Source organism: Phacochoerus africanus, chromosome 3, assembly GCF_016906955.1.
Source record: "Phacochoerus africanus isolate WHEZ1 chromosome 3, ROS_Pafr_v1, whole genome shotgun sequence".
Classification (NCBI taxonomy): Eukaryota; Metazoa; Chordata; class Mammalia; order Artiodactyla; family Suidae; genus Phacochoerus; species Phacochoerus africanus.
In genome coordinates, this window is record NC_062546.1 from 81,327,417 (window position 1) to 81,344,626 (window position 17,210).

A 17,210-nucleotide genomic window follows, 5' to 3' on the forward strand; every position below is an offset into this window, starting at 1 on the left:
TTCTCTGGTAGCCCAACAGTTAAGGATTCAACATTGTCACTGCTGGGTTCAATCCCTGGCCCAGCAACTTCCACATAATGGGACTAAATACATATATATACACACACACACGTAAAAATATAATGAAAACAGTATTGGAGGACTGAGGGAATGGATGTTTTCATAAACCATGCATGGGAAGATACTAAGTACATTCAATCAACTTGGTGTAAAACAAGGCTCTATTTAAAAAATAAAAAACTCCCAAGGCAACAGAAATAAAAGCAAAAATAAACCAGTGGGACCTAATCAAACTGACAAGCTTTTGCACAGCAAAGGAAACCATAAAAAAAACCCAAAAAAGATAACTTACAGAATGGGAGAAAATAGTTTCAAATGATGCAACTGGCAAGCACTTAATCTCTAAAATATACAAACAACTTCTACAACTCAACAGCAAAAAACCCAACAACCCAATGGAAAAATGGGCAAAAGACCTGAATAGACATTTCTCCAAAGGAGATAGACAGATGGCCAACAAGCACATGAAAAAATGCTCAACATCACTGATTATTAGAGAAACGCAAATCAAAACTACTATGAAGTACCACCTCACACCGGTCAGAATGGCCATTGTTAATAAGTCCACAAATAACAAATGCTGGAGAGGGTGTGGAGAAAAGGGAACCCTCCTGCACTGTTGCTGGGCATGTAAATTGGTACAACCACTATGGAAAACAGTATGGAGGTACCTCAGAAAACTATACATAGAACTACCGTATGACCCAGCAATCCCACTCTTGGGTATATTCCGGACAAAACTTTCCTTGGAAAAGACCCATACACCCGCATGTTCACTGCAGCACTATTCACAATAGCCAAGACATGGAAGACAACCTAAATGTCCATCGACAGATGACTCGATTAAGAAGATGTGGTATATACACACAATGGAATACTACTTAGCTATGAAAAAGAACAAAATAATGCCATTTGCAGCAACATGGAACTAGAGACTCTCATACTAAGTGAAGTCAGAAAGAGAAAGACAAATACCATATGATTTCACTCATATCTGGAATCTAATATATGGCACAAATGAACCTTTCCACAGAAAAGAAAATCATGGGCATGGAGAACAGACTTGTGGTTGCCAAGACGGAGGAGGAGGGACTGGGAAGGACTGGGAATTTGGGTTTAATAGATGCAAACTATTGCCTTTAGAATGGATAAGCAATGAGATCCTGCTGTATAGCATTGGAAACTATTATCTAGTCACTTATGATGGAGGATGATAATGTGAGAATAAAGAATGTATGGGTGACTGGGTCACCTTGTTGTACAGTAGAAAACTGACAGAACACTGTAAATCAGCTACAATGGAAAAAATAAAAATCATTACATTAAAAAAAAGAAAAAACACATTCCCTTTGTCCTAGCAAGTCTACTTTTAGAAAACTGTTACAGAAACATTCACACAAGTTTACAAAAGTATGTACAATAATGCTTTCTACCCCACTACTACAAAAATGCAAAACTAAACATCTTTTCAATAAGAATATAAATAAACACATTATGGTACAGTCATACAAAAGACTACATTGCAAGCATTAAAATAATGAGATAAATGTCTATGACCTATTTGGGGAAAAAAACTCACAAAATATAAAGTTTTTTAAAAAGGCAGTTGTACTACAAGACAGAACACCTTTTTTAATGTGCACACATGGAATAGAATATCAAATAAACATTGTTAGCTCTGGAAAGTAGATGGGTAGAAGGGAAGTGATGAGGAAATTCACTTTTGAAACACAAACATCATTTGATTTGGTTATATTATTTTTGTAAATAAAAAGGTTTTTAATTTTTTAATAAAACTGTTCTGAACTCAAAAGCAGAAAATTGAAAGGATAGGAAAGACAATTTCAGAAAACTGACTTAAGACAACCTTCCAAATCATATGACACATATCTTGCCCCAAAATATTTCTCCCTACAATCTAAAGTTGTTTACTTACATTTCTTACATCTTCCTGAAATTCTACAAGCATTCTTTCAAAAGCATTAAAATCTTGAAGATTAAATGGTGGAAAGAAATTCAGGCTAGGAGCCCAAAAGCAGTTCCTATGAATTACTTCAGCCATTGGTTAGATAAGGAACTCTGCTTGAAAAAGTTAACAATTTCAATTTCATTTTTATTTTTCCTTCAGCATTTTAGTAAAATATGAAACCAAAACGCTTTTTATAAGGTCAGGTGATTATCATCCCTTCAAATCTTTTTAAATAAGTTAATAAAAACTGTTCTCTATTTACCCAAGTGAGATTAGCATTGTATTTTGGAGAAGGGAATAGAAAAAAGAAAGTAAGTAAAGAAGTAGGTTAATTTTGGAAGAATCAACATTTAAGGGTAAGGTGGCTGGCAAAACTTGAAGCCATGATACCAGGAATTAGTAAAGGGCTGAGGAGGAAAGAGATATATTAAAAACAAATTTCATGACTTAAAAAAATTATTAGTTGTATGTGAGGGTAAAAAAGTTCGTGGTCAGGTAAGCCTTTGGATACAAATGCCACCAAAACAAGACATTAATTTTTTAAAATAATAAATGAACACAAAATGAAACTTTAAACACTAGCTATTATTTCATCTTTTTTGAGTCACAGGTTCTTTTTAAGTATCTGATGAAAACTCTGAACCATCCATTAAATCAGGCATATTCAGGAGTTCCCATCATGGCTCAGTGGTTAACGAATCCAACTAAGAACCATGAGGTTGCGGGTTTGATCCCTGGCCTTGCTCAGTGGGTTAGGATCCGGCATTGCCATGAGCTGTGGTGTAGGTTGCAGACGTGGCTCGGATACAGAGTCGCTGTGGCTACAGCTCTGATTCGACCCCTAGTCTGGGAACCTCCATATGCCACAGGAGTGGCCCTAGAAAAAGGCAAAAAGACAAAAAAAAAATCAGGCATATTCACATTAATAATTAAGCATGTATTTTAAAAATTAAGCATGTGCACAATTTAAAGAGACCCAAGACTCTGGGCTAAGAACTCCCATTAAATATGGTGATGAAGTTTCTCTGTCCACAAAGAGCTTCATTCTTTAAATTGGCTTAACTGTAATTCCACTAACATGATAAAACCTAACTTTCATATAATTTTCTTTCTCTCCTTTTTTTTTTTTTGGTCACACTTGTGGTATGTGGCAGTTCTGGGATCAAACACACACCACAGCATCAATCTGAGCTACTGCAGGGAAAACACTGGATCCTTAACCTGTTGCACCACAAAGGAACTTCTATTATAATTTTCTTAAACAACCAAGTTCAGAGAGCTAATCTGAGTTTAACTGCTTGAACAGCTCCAAGTCATTAATTGTACACTTCATGGAGGGAGGCACAGAAAGAATGCAGTCCTCTCTTGGTGCTTGGGGGTAACTGGTTCAAGCACATCTCTCCCACAGCACCCTGATACCCAAATCCTCAGATATGTCATACATAAAATAGTACAATATCTACATATAACCTATGCACATCCTCTAGTATACTTTAAATCATTTCTAGATTATTTAGAATGCCTAATGCAATGTAGATACTATATAAATAGTAGGAAATACAATGTAAATATTATGTAAATAGTTGCCAGTGCCACAAATTCAAGTTTTGTTTTTTGGAACTTTCTGGAATATTTTTTCCCCAATACTTTTGATCCTTAGCTGAATCTGCAGGTGTGGAATCCAGAGATATGGAGGTCTGACTATACTGATAGCCAAGGAATGAATAAAATGACTAGGGAGTAAAGTGGTAAAGTATTTAACAATCTGAGGCTGAAGGAGGGCAGAGAAGTTGTTTTGATAAATAGGAAGCAGGATAACAACTGATCCACAGTAGCAACTCTATATAGATGAATGACTGAAAAATTAATAAAATGAAAGGAGTTGAAAGAGTTATTACATGGCTCTGATAATAGAGAATTTTCATATTTTTGGACACTACCCTAAAACATAATTTAAATATTTCCTTGCCTCTACAGAAAAATGCAATCAAAATTCTCATCAGCCATTTTTACAATCATTTTTAGAAAATGACTCATCATTAGACCTATCAATTGCAGTATATACAAAATTCATTAGGAGTAAATAAACCAAATAACTAAACCAAAATCCAAGGGAAAAAAGAGAAAAATTACTAGGTCCAACAACAACAAGAAAAAAAAAATCAAAATATAAAGAAAAGGGCTAGTTATTAAACTAAATGCAGAGAAATTAATCTAGTTACTCATTTTAAAATGCACCAGATCACCCAGAAAAAAGATATGATACCTTTAGTAAAATAGTTTTTTAAATGCCACCATCATCGTATTTTAACAAAACCCGGAGTAACTAAATGTGATCTATATACACCGTATCTTGTGCAAAGAGAACACAAACTCAACGGGTTAATCAAGTATTCTGAATAAATTAAATAGTATTTACTAAGTGCAAACCAGGCAACATGGTAAGTATATGTAATAAATGAATTAGCGAACTATTATTACTAATGGCACTGGGTCATACATACCCTCTGCCTGTACTCTTCAGAAAAAGAAAGATTAAGAGTCATACCAATGGGGGGAGGTTCTCCTGCGGCTCAGTGGGTTAAAAACCTGACAGAGGTCCGTGAGTTTTCAGGCTCAATCCCTGGCCTCCCTCAGTGGGTTAAGGATCCGGCACTGCTGCAAGGTACAGCATAGGTCACAGATGCAGCTCAGATCCAGTGTTGCTGTGGCTGTGGCTGCAGCTCCAATTCAACCCCTAGCCTGGGAACTTTCATATGCTGCAGGTGCAGCCATAAAAACAAAAAAGGGCCACAGCAATAGAGATGTTAACTGCCAAATATTCTATAAATGATTATGGCTTTGTTAATAGATGTTTTGCTAAAAAAAAAAAAAAAAAAACTCATATTTGTATATAACAAGCCAAGTAATTAAAATATTAAGTTAGGGCATTATTTAATAAAACTGAGTATTAATTTATGAAACCTCATATAGCAGACTTATGTTTGTTTTTTAGAATTATGTTGTGGAGAGATTTTATTACAATAAATAATGTCTAAATTAAGTGAGTAATGGTTTGTGCTAGGTGCTTTTGGTTTAGAACGATTTTTGTGTAGCTGTTTTAAGGGCATATGTCCTATACCAAATTAAAGTGAAATTCATGATGTATATTGAAAATCTGACTTCTCACACTAAAGAATGCTATGCTAAAATTAAATAACAAGCAAAAATCTTTTAAAATATACAAAAGAAAATAACAACTAGAAAAACTAGAACTAAAAGGTCTGAAGAAAGCCCTCATCTAGCTGATGACAGCTGAACTTTTTCAGCCCCAATACATTATATAAAATGTTATTTTTTTCCTAGAGAGATGCTAAGGTTTTCATTTCTAGGAGCTCTAAGAAAACAATACTTTTTATAGCAAAAAAAGTTAAAAACTTCTATCAGTTTATATTTTACTCTACTTAAAAAATATATCATTTTTAAAGCTTCTTGTGAGTACTTTTGAGAAAGAGAAAGAGAGAGGCAATACCACCAGCAGCTAAAACTGAGAGAGTCCAATGCAACAAAGGTAGTCAACAATAAAACTAGAATTCTACCACCAGAAAACTACTAGAGCTCATCAATTAATTCAGAAAAGTTACAAGATACAAAATTAATACACAGAAACCTCTTGCATTTCTATACACTAACAATGAGCTGTCGGTATTGGAAATTAAGGAAACAATCCCATGTATCACCACATCATAAAAAATTAAATACTTAAAAATAAACCTACCTAAGATTCAAGGTAAAAGACATCTACTCAGAATACTATTGGACACTGATAAAAGAAATTAAAGATGACACAAACATGATATACCGTGTTCATGAATTAGAAGAATTAACATAAAAATGACCATATACTGTGTTCATGAAATTAGAAGAATTAATATTGTTAAAAGACCATACTTCCCAAGGCAATCTACAAATTCAAAGTGATCCTTTTCAAAATACCAAGGGCATTTTTCACAGAACTAGAACAAATAATTTTAAAATTTGTATGGAAACACAAAGACCCCAAATAGAGAACAATCTTGAAAAATAAGAACAAAGCTAGAAGAATCATGGTCCCTGACTTCAGACTATACTATAAAGCTACAGTTATCAAAACAGTATGGTACTGGTGCAAAAACAGAAATATAGACCAATGAAATAAGATAGAAAGCCCAGAAATAAATCCACACACCTATGGTCAATTCATCTTTGACAAAGGAGGCAAGAATATACCATGAAGAGAAGAGAGTCTCTTCAATAAGTGGTGCAGGGAAAACTAAACAGCTACATGTCAAAGAATAAAATTAAAACACTCTCTAATACCACACACAAAAATAAACTCATAATTGATAAAAGAACTAAATGTTAAGAGTGGACACTATAAGACTCTTAGAGGAAAACATTTGGCAGAACACTTTTTGACATAAATCACAGCCATATCTTTTTGGATCCACCTCTGAGAATAATGAAAATAAAAAAAAAAAAAAACAAGCACTAATCAAGCTTAAAAGCTTTTGCACAGAAAAGGAAATCATAAATAAAACAAAAAAGGCAACCAACAGAATGGGAGAAAATAGGTGCATACAAAAAGCAACTGACAAGGGATTAATATTCAAAATACACAAACCACTCAGCTTAATGTCAAAAAAGAAAAAAAGGAAAAAACAAGCAACCCAATCAAAAAATGGGCAGAAGATCTAAAGAGACAATTTTCCAAAGAAAACATACACATGGCCAAAAAGCACATGAAAAAAGACTCAACATTGCAAATTATTAGAAAAATGCAAACCAAAACTATAATGAGGTATCATCTCACACCAGTCATAATGGCCATCATCAAAAAGTCTGCAATCAATAAATGCTGGAGAAGGTGCTGGAGAAAAGGGACCCCCCCCCCCCCCGCCCCACTGCTGATGGGAAGGTAAATTGGTACAACAGTATATAAAATGGAAAACAGTACAGAGGTTCATCAAAAAAACAAAAATAGAAGTTCCCTCATGGCTTAGTGGGTTAAGGATCTTGCATTGACACCGCTGTGACTCTGGTTACAGCTGTGGCATGGGTTTGATCCCTGGCCCAGGAAATTTTGCATGTCACAGGAGCAGCCCCCCCCCCAAAAAAAAGAGGACAAAAAAACCTGCTAAAAATAGAACTACCATATGATCCAGCAATCTCACTCCTGGGCATATATCCAGAGAAAGCCATAATTCAAAAAATATACATGCACCCCAATGTTCACTGCAAATATTTATAATAGCCAAGACATGGAAGCAACCTAAATGCCCACTGACAGAGGAATGGATAAAGAAGATGTGAATATATATATATATATATATATATATATATATATCAGCCATAAAAAAGAATGAAATGATGCCATTTGCAGAAACATGGATGGACCTAGAGATTTTCATACTGAGTGAAGTAAGTCAGACAGAGAAAGACAGGCATCACATAATATCGTTTATATTTGGAATTTTTTTTAAATGATACAAATGAACTTATTTACAAAATAGAAACAGACTCACAGACTTTGAAAACAAACACATGGTTACCAAAGGGGAAGAAGAGTGGGAGTAGGAGGGATGCACTAGGGGTTTGGGAATGGCAAGTGCATACTTTTGTATATTGGGGACCTGTTGTATACCACAGAGAAAGCTACTCAATTTTCTATGATAATCTATATGGAAATGGATATATGTATAGCTAATTTACTTTTTTATACAGCAGAAATCAAAATGTAAATCAGCTATATTTCAATAAAATTAATTCTTTTTAAAAAAGCAAAGTCTTGGCAAGGTATTTGTACACAAGTTTATAACAGCATTACTGGAAGCAGCAAAAAGATGAAAGCAACCAAATGTTCACCAACAGATGAACAGGTGAACAAAATATGGTATATACATACAATGGTAATATAAGCCTTAAAAAGGAAAAATATTTTGACACGTTCCAATATTGAAGACATTATGCTAAGTGAAATAAACCCTTCCCCAAAAGACAAATACTGTATTGCTCCCTTCATATGAGGTTTCTAGAGTAGTCAATTCATAGAAACACAAAGTAGAACAGGGGCTGCCAAAGACTGGGGTAAGGACAAATAGGAAATTACAGCTTAATGGGTTTAGAGTTTCAAGATAAACTTGTTTAGAGTTTTACAAGATAAAGTCCTGGAGATTGGTTATACAACAACGTGAAATATATATTATTGTACCGTACACTTAAAAAAGTTATAATGTAAGTTTTACATTGGTGTATTTTATCACAATTGAAAAACAAAAGGAGTTGTTCCCGTCGTGGCTCAGCGGTTAATGAACCAACTAGGAACCATGAGGTTGAGGGTTCGATCCCTAGCCTTGCTCAGTGGGTTGAAGCATCCGGCTTTGCCGTGAGCTATGGTGTAGGTCACAGACACGGCTCAGATCTGGCATTGCTGTGGCTGTGGTGTAGGCTGGCGGCTACAGCTCCGATTAGACCCCTAGCCTGGGAACCTCCCTATGCTGCAGGAGCAGTCCTAGAAAAGGCAAAAAAAAAAAAAAGGACAAAATTAAAAATTTTTTTAAAAATTAAAAACAAAATAACTTTTATCTAATATATTCAAAAATTCCATTTACAACTTCATCATACAGCATAAAATACTTAGTAATAAATTTAACAAAAGATGTAAGACCTCACCAAAAACTGCAAAATACTGCTGAGATAAAGATTTACTAAGTGGGAAAATACACCATGTTCATGATTTGAAGTTTCAATATTGCCAAAGAAAAAGTTTCTTTTCTTCAAGGTCATCTATAAATTAACACAACCCCAATTCTAGTCCCAGCACAATCATAATCTTTTTTATATAAATTGATAAACTTATTCTAAAATTCATAATGGAAACATAAAGGCCTAGAAGAGACAAAACAATTGAGGAACTAAAAGACTCTTACAACTCAATAAAAACTCAACCCAATTAAAACATGGACAAAAACTTAAAGAGATATTTCACAAAAGGTACACAAACGGCTAATAAGTACACGAAAAAAAGTGGTTATGACCAGTATTTGTCACAGAAATATAAATTAACACAGAAAGAGAAATACATATTAATTCCACAAACCACATACCTATTAGAAGGATTAAAATTTACAAGATTGGGAGTTCCTGTCGTGGGTCAGTGGAAATTAATCTGACTAGCATCCATGAGGATGCAGGTTTGACCCCTGGCCTCACTCAGTGGCTTAAGGATCTGACACTACCATGAGCTGTGGTGTACGTCACAGATGTTGCTCAGATCCTGCATAGCTGTGGCTGTGGTGGAGGCGGGTGGCTACAGCTCCAATTCAACCCCTAGTCTAGGAACCTCCTTATGCAATGGTACAGCCCTAAAAAGATTTAAATAAATAAATAAAATTTACAAAATTGAAAACAAACAATTGTTGGTGAGAGTACTACCCGAACTCACCTATTACTGGTGGGTAATACTACAACAGCTTTAGCAGTTTATCATAGAGCTAAGCATACATTTAGCCTATGAGCCAGTAAATCTACTCCCAGGTATCTAACTAAGAAATAAGAACATATTCTACTAAAGGCCTCATGTAAGAATACTCTTGCTTTATTCATAACAGTGATTACATCTGTCACAAATAACACTGTGGTATATTCATGTAACAGGCTATTACTCAGCAATAAAAATACTGATATATTCAACAACCTAGAATAATCTCAAATATTATGTAAAACAAGCCAGGCACAAAGAGTATGTACTGTATGATACCATGTATATGCAACTGTAGAGCAGGCAAAAGTAATCCATGGTTTAAAAGAGAAAAAGAACAGTAGATGCCTTCAGGGTGGGGAAGGTGGGAGAGGCATGAATGAGAAGCAAGGGGATCAAATGGAAATGTTCACTATGGACATTTCCGAGGTGACAGAAATGTCCAATATCGAGTGAAAATGAGTCTTACATGATATAAGCATGTATCAAAAGCTGTTAAGCTTGAGCATTATGTATATTTTATTTTAAAAACTATTTTGAAAAAATCCAGTGGGAGTAGGGAGTAGATAAGAAGTAATATTGACATAAGAAATGAAACAACTGAAGCTGGGTGATAGGCATAGGAGGGTTCACTATACTATTTTTGTTTATGTATGTATGATTGAAATTTTCCATAATTACAGGTATTTAAAAAAATAATTTTTCATTCTTTCGCAATGGAGGAAGAGAACTGGTAATCACTATCCTTCACCTAAATTAGAATCTCTTACTAAGGTATTCTCTAAATTTTGTTTATGCTGAATAATCCATCCTTTATACTCTCTTTAATCTTATTCATAACAGTTGTAGCTCACTTTGAAATCTGCTCATGTTTTCCATATTTGATTTATTTACTACTACCTGTAGTGAGAAAAGTGTTGGAAAGAAGTAACTCTCCATTTACCCCCTATTACCTACCTAGCAGTATGATCCCTACTTTGAAAACACTATCCAACTTAAATCTGAAAGTTGAATTTAGCATCTAGAATTTTAATCTTATTTGTTTACATATTAATTTTCTCTCTCTCATATGAGAATTCATGTGCAATAGCAAACATGGATCTTGTTCATTATTTCTTCAGGACTTGGCACACAGAATACCCAGTGAATATGTGTAACTCAGAGAACTAAGGAATATATTATCAGAGCTCACAAATAATCCAGTTTAGCTCTTTTTGATAGCACAAATCATTTTCCACCCCTGTTATATCCAGTTTGTCTTGCCTTAATCTTACTAGCATCCATCTCAATTGTTAAGTTTCAAGTAGAACAGAATGTCTGTTTGAAATGTCACATTTTCTCTTCATTCAAAAATGTAACCATAAAATACTTTAATATATCAACGTATATATTCACTGTATTAAATGACATTTCTATATATAGTATTTATTTTTCTGCTCTTATTCATATGAATAAAGAAAATCATAATGCTGTAAGAGTCTCAGATTCTGTTAACACCACTATATAGCTAAAAATGCTGGCAAACATTGAGAATTTAGTTCCTTGTAGAAGGGTAAACTGCAGTTAATAACAGATTTTTAACAAAAACAATGATCAATTTTACTGGAAAAGAATTCAGCTAACAAATGAAGCATATAAGCCTAAAATCAAATTGCTGGTTCCCTTCTGTGACCTACAGAAAATCTAGGGTTTTTTTCTCAGAGTATATACTTCAGTAAACATCTGGAGCACTGTTTATGAGCAAAATCATCAATATCTTAGATTAGGATTAGTTCCACCTCAATTTTCAATAATTTTTAAATTTTTAAATATCCTGAAAATATCCATAAAGTTAAAGGGAGGGACAAATATTATTAATGGGTATCATAAAATACAAAAACTAAGTAAAGCAACTACTGACAGAAGGTCAATTGCTTAAAAACCAAGATTTTTCCTCATTATAGTTAAGCAAAATACTCTACCCAAGAAGTCTGTAGTCACAATTTTTCTCTGACAAAAAAAAAAAAAAAATATATATATATATATATATGAAAAACCATTGTGAAATATTCTAAGGGAGAAGGCAAGAAAGAAGCAGCAAACATCAGGAGAAACAAATAAAATCACTCACAAAGAATGACATTATATAAAATTTTATTATTTAAAAAACAGTTCACAAGTATCTTACAAAGATTGTTTGCAGAGATTCAAAAACAAGTTCTTCCAGATGCCATTTTATGTTCACAGATTATACATGACTTTAAAAAACATTTACTTCAAATGTACCAAATGCAGCAAAAAGACTTAAAAATAGAAGTTTCAAAGTAAACTCATTTAGAGACAGCAGCAAATAGATCTGACCTTTTCAAGTGGCTTTCCCAAAGAGTTTCCAATCAGTTTCCAGTCGTTCAAGACTTCTTCAACTTTGGAAATAAACCTAGGTAGGAGGGAAAAACTTTCTAAATATGTAACCACATTTTTTCCTATGATTATACAATTCCTTTAAAAGATATTTTCATATTTTATCACTTTTATCAGAGAAAGTTCAAGTTTAATATTGTCAGTCTAACTTATAGATGTGGAATAAAAATGGAAATCATCTTTATCCTAAGAATTCTTAGATTTTGATTTTTTTGTCTACTGCCTAACAAAGCTGTTTGGCCTTGTATAAAATATAAAATAAGAATAGCTTCTCTATATTGAATGTAATAAATTTAGGACAGAAGTAAAAACTGAAAAACTAAAATACTATTAAAGACAATTATGAAACTAATAATCTCTTCACTACCCTCCAAATAACTAATTTAAATTAACTTTTCCTTTAAAGATATTTATAAATTCCCTGATTAGCTTCCTCCGGCCTCCCACCCCTAAAAGAAAACATCATTTGGGAGCTCTGTCCATTAAAATAAAACAAGTTTTAAGGGACAGTTGGCAAGAAACTGAAAATATATTTGTCAGCTTTAAGGAATAATCAACAGGGTTTTACACTATTCATTACCTGATCTTTAAATCTAATGATCAAGTAGACCTATTAAAGAGAATGAATTCTGACTTGCAACATGCTCAATATCAGCAAATGAAAACTGTCAAATCTCAGTAGTAGTACTAAATACATATTAAAAGACATTTTCAGAAGACTTATTATAAGAAACTGACTTTTTATACTATATGTATGATGAAATCTAACAGCAACATTGCTCTCCTAAAACACCAACATAGTATTGCTAGAGTAACAGTTAATGCTAGTCAAAATATACTCAAAAGTATCAGGTTTTTCCCTTCAATGACATTATAAGCCATTATTTACATTCTTGTTATAAAGGTAGTAATGAGAGTAATGATAAGGCAGAGTTTTTATGATTCACCTGAGCCTTTTAATTAATTTTAAGAGATATTAATACAATATTGGAGGGGGTTTAGTCAAATAGCAATTATTAGTTTTTATAACGAGTGCTCTTCAAATAAGTTAACATGTTTACAAAAAAATTAAAAATTTAAATGTATGCATATGAACATGGATCAAGGCTTTGGTTTTGTTTTTGTTCTTTGCTGTTAGTATAATTCTGAACAGACAATATTGGCTCAAAATTTAAATTTGCATGTGAAATGTACATCACATTTATAAAGGTAAAAAACTGGAAACTATCTTGAAGTCCAACTGCAGCAAACAGCTGTAAATTAATGGTATATCCATTCAACGGAATAATATGCACCCACTAAAAATCGTGTTTTGAAGACCATTTAAGGAAATAAGAAAATATCCATATGTTAAATGAGAAAATGGAAGCTACAGAAGTGTTAGTATAGTTTAATACAAAAGTTTTAACACACAGATTAGAAGGAATTTCTTAATATAGTAACTAGCTATCCCTGGTGGTAGGATTACAGGCAATTTTTCTTTTATTTTATAAGGTAGTATTATTATTATAAAAACGATTTAAATATAGTTTTCACAGTAAAAGAACATCTTAAAAATATTGTGTGAATTCTATTAGTACTAGCTAATAGACAAAAATTAGACTCTATCTTGCAAGTACTGATATTTAACTAGAAAAATATAATAACTATCCCTGAAAGCTCTCCAGATCTGACCTGAAGCATCATTGTATTAGATTCTTTTGTTACATGCTCTTAAAAGACCAGGTTTCTTTCCCTTCTTAGCTCTTATTTCAACTGTAATTAAAGAATCATTTGTACTACTAGATTCATGTCTATCTCTTCCATTTGACTGTATGTTCAACAAGAGCAGGAATGATCTGTTTACACTGACCACTACATCCCAAATGCCCTACATTGTGCTTGACACGTGGACACACTCTATTTTTTCAATGAACAAATGATAAAAGACTTATGGGCTTCTATTTAGTCCTCTCAATAAACTGTCTATATGGTTCATAACATACTGATAAGAACTTTCATTCAAACCTTAAACTGAAGGTTTAAGAGACTCCAAAGTTGGAGTTCCCACTGTGCCACAACGGGATCAGTGGTGTCTCTGCAGTGCCAGGACACAGGTTCGATCCCAAGCCAGCAAGGTTGGTTAAAAGAATCTGGGGAGTGCCCGATGTAGCACAGCAGAAACGAATCCAACTAGGTTGCAGGTTCAATCCCTGACCTCTCTCAGCAGGTTAAGGATCCGGTGTTGCCATATGGTTCTGGAGTAGGCCAGCAGCTGTAGCTTCAATTCGACCCCTAGCCTGGGAACCTCCATATGCTGCATGTGCAGTCCTAAAAAGCAAAAAAAAAAAAAGGATCTGGGGTTACCTCAGCTGCGTGTAGGTTGGAACTGCGGCTCAGATCTGATTCCTGGTCTGGGGAACTCCAAATGCTGAGGGGCAAAGAATTAAAAAAAAAAAAAAAAAAAGACTCCAAAGTCTTAACATTTTCCTACTAACTGTAAAACACTGGTTTCACTCTAGACATGAGAGCATGAAAGTCAAAAACCAAATTTCCTACTTTATGGTGGTTTTTTGGTATTTTTGTTTTTTTTTTTTTAGGGCTGCACCCGGGGCATGTGGAGGGTTCCCAGGCTAGGCGTCTAATCCGAGCTACAGCTGCCAGCCTATGCCAGAGCCACAGCAATGCCAGATCTGAGCCACGCCTGCAACCTAGACCACAGCTCATAGCAACTCCAGATCCTTAACCCATGGAGAGAGGCCAGAGATCGAACCCCGAAACTTCACTGTTCCTAGTCGGATTCATTTCCACTGCGCCATCATGGGAACTCCTTTGTGGTGGTTTTTATACCTGTGTTAACAATTACTTTCATGTAAGTCAACTATATGCAGTTTAAAAAAAAGATAAACTGAGGCATATTAAATTTTTTTAAGTTTAAAAAAAATACTTTCAAATAAGAAACTATAGGATTTAATATCCTACTTCAGAATATTTTAAGTATTTAGCTAGAGGAAAGTGATCATTTTTCAACTAAATACTGTTTCCTCATCCCATCCTCCAAGATTCAAGTTAAATTTTCTAACTACATTCAAGACATTAAGCTATTATCTCAAATTCAACAGATCTAAAACTATTCTTCTTACTTTGCCACTTTCTTCATTCTTTCATGCAAGAAACTGCAGTTTCAATCTATGAGTTTTTTCTACTCTTACATTTCATCAAGCACTATCTACTTCTTTAAAATGTCTTAAAATCTTCTATCCTTCCTCTCCAGTCTCCAAATCACCTACTTTATCAAAGTAACTCACTGACCTTAATTTTACCTCATCTCCTAAAACAACTCATGTCACTGTACCACTCTAAAATCAAGGGTCTCTCACAATTGCTCCTTAATGGTTGTATAGTGTGGTCTCCAGACCAGCGGCATCAGCATCACCTGGGAGCTTGTTAGAAATGCAAATTTTTGAAATTACCTTAGACATACAGAGCCATAAAATGTGATTCTGATGCACATTAAAGTTTGAGAATCACTGGTATTAAAGCACCAAACCTAGATTCCTTTACTTAGCTTTGGAGGCTGTCTATAACCTGGGTCCTTTCTTCCTTAATAATTTTATTTACTTCCCTTCAAAAGATAGCCCTCACTCCAGTAAAGATGTTTCATTAAATCCCAAAGGTTTTCACCTGTCTCTACTCACACTAGGCCCTTCTCATATTTAACTACTTCCTATTTTCTGGGCCCAGCACATTTCCTATCTTTTCTTATGTAAATACTTCCAACAATTATAATCCACAACAACATCATCCTTAAACTACTACTTTTATAGTTAGTACTAGCTGGCTTAAAATTTAACTATTTGCTGTTTTGTTTTTATTTTAAACACATGGATCAAGGCTTTCGTTTTGTTTTTGTTCTTTTCTGTTAGTATAGTTCCGAACACACAATACCTGCTCAATAAAGCCTTGCCAATGTGGTTATGTCTTACTGTCTTTTAAGAGGGATACCACGGATCAAACTAGTTTCCCAGCAGAGATGTTTTATATTTTCATATGTCGTTTGATGACATGACATCCACAAACTTCTCCCGACCGGCAAGATTTTAGGATTATAAAACGTTGCAACCTCATCACCCAGAAAACCTGAAGGACCTCTGCGACATCAAAACTGTTAACCTCTTGATCTAAGCTATCAGTCATCCACAAACTAGGCCTTCAACTAATTTCAGTGAGCCAACAGTTTGACTCAGCTGTTCATTGGAGTCTGAAGGCACAGGACGCCTGGGCAAAGCACCCAATGACATGGAACAATCTGAATCAAAGCGTTCCAAAACCAGACACAGACTATTTCAAAAAGCTATTCTAAAAGACAGGATGGAGAAGGTGAGTGTGTGGCAGAGCCCACCACGACTCTGAAGAAAGGCCTCCTCCTGAAAAGGATGTACCCGGGAAGGAGAAAAAAAAAAAAAAAAAGCAGCTGTGAAGTTTATTGCTTACTAGAACTTGAGTTAAACGGAAGTTATAGCCTCGACAACTGTTTCTGCAGATGGACAACAACTAGAAAACCAAAGGTCTAAGGAGAGTGGTCCTTGGGTAGAGAAAACAAAACTTCCGAGAGCCGGAGTCTCCGGGGTTTGGCTGAAGGGGGACGGGCCGGGGCTGGTCAGACAGGAGACGCGGAAGAAGCCTGCGGCTGACCCGAGAAGGGAGGAAGCGGAGACTCGGGCAGCCAAGGGTTTTACTTTTCCCGCATAAGTGGCGTCACCAGTGGGCTCTGTTAGGGGAGTGACAGGGGAGACGCCGGGGCCCAAAGTGTTGGTAACCAAACACACGACCTTACCTTTCCCATTCTGAGGCAGTGGTGAAGTCCGTGATCTCAAACACCTCGGACTCGGGCTGCGGGAAGGGGAAGAAAGAAAGGAATTGAGCGCCTGAGCGCTGACGCAGAGAATCGAACTTAAATAGAGACAAGGATAGGTATGGAACAAACACCTCACCTCACTGTCGGCCGCCATCTTGAGGAGCGCCAAGGCTGGCGCTAGGGATGCCGGGAAGAAGAGCTGGAGGACGGGGGTGGGGGAGTGCAGGGGGAGGGGGCCTCTGCGCAGTCCCACCCCCGGAGGCCCCGCCTCCTGATAGTGAGTCCTGCTTGGAAAACTCTAAATAGGTTGAAATCATCTGAAAAAAAAATTTTTTTTTTAAATGCTTTTGTTCCTGGGAAGGGAGATCTTACTCTGCCCTCAACTCCTCGTTCTCTGGATGATTTAATAAAATTTGAAAATTTCCCTTAATGAATTAGGAAGGGAA

The 17,210-nt window shown here is 35.1% G+C and overlaps 1 protein-coding gene across 2 annotated transcripts in view; it reads right to left on the reverse strand.

Moving 5' to 3' along the window:
* RAB3GAP1 (RAB3 GTPase activating protein catalytic subunit 1) overlaps nt 1-16,947 on the reverse strand; it is a 132,082-nt gene extending 115,135 nt beyond the window's left edge. For both annotated transcript variants that reach the window (XM_047772059.1, XM_047772057.1), the window contains exons 1-3: nt 16,901-16,947; nt 16,744-16,799; nt 11,868-11,943 (exon numbers count right to left, since the gene is read on the reverse strand). In XM_047772059.1, the coding sequence (XP_047628015.1) occupies nt 11,868-11,943; nt 16,744-16,799; nt 16,901-16,918 (150 nt within the window). In that variant the 5' untranslated portion in view covers nt 16,919-16,947. The remainder of the gene's footprint in view (nt 1-11,867; nt 11,944-16,743; nt 16,800-16,900) is intronic.
* Between the last annotated feature and the right edge of the window lie 263 nt (nt 16,948-17,210).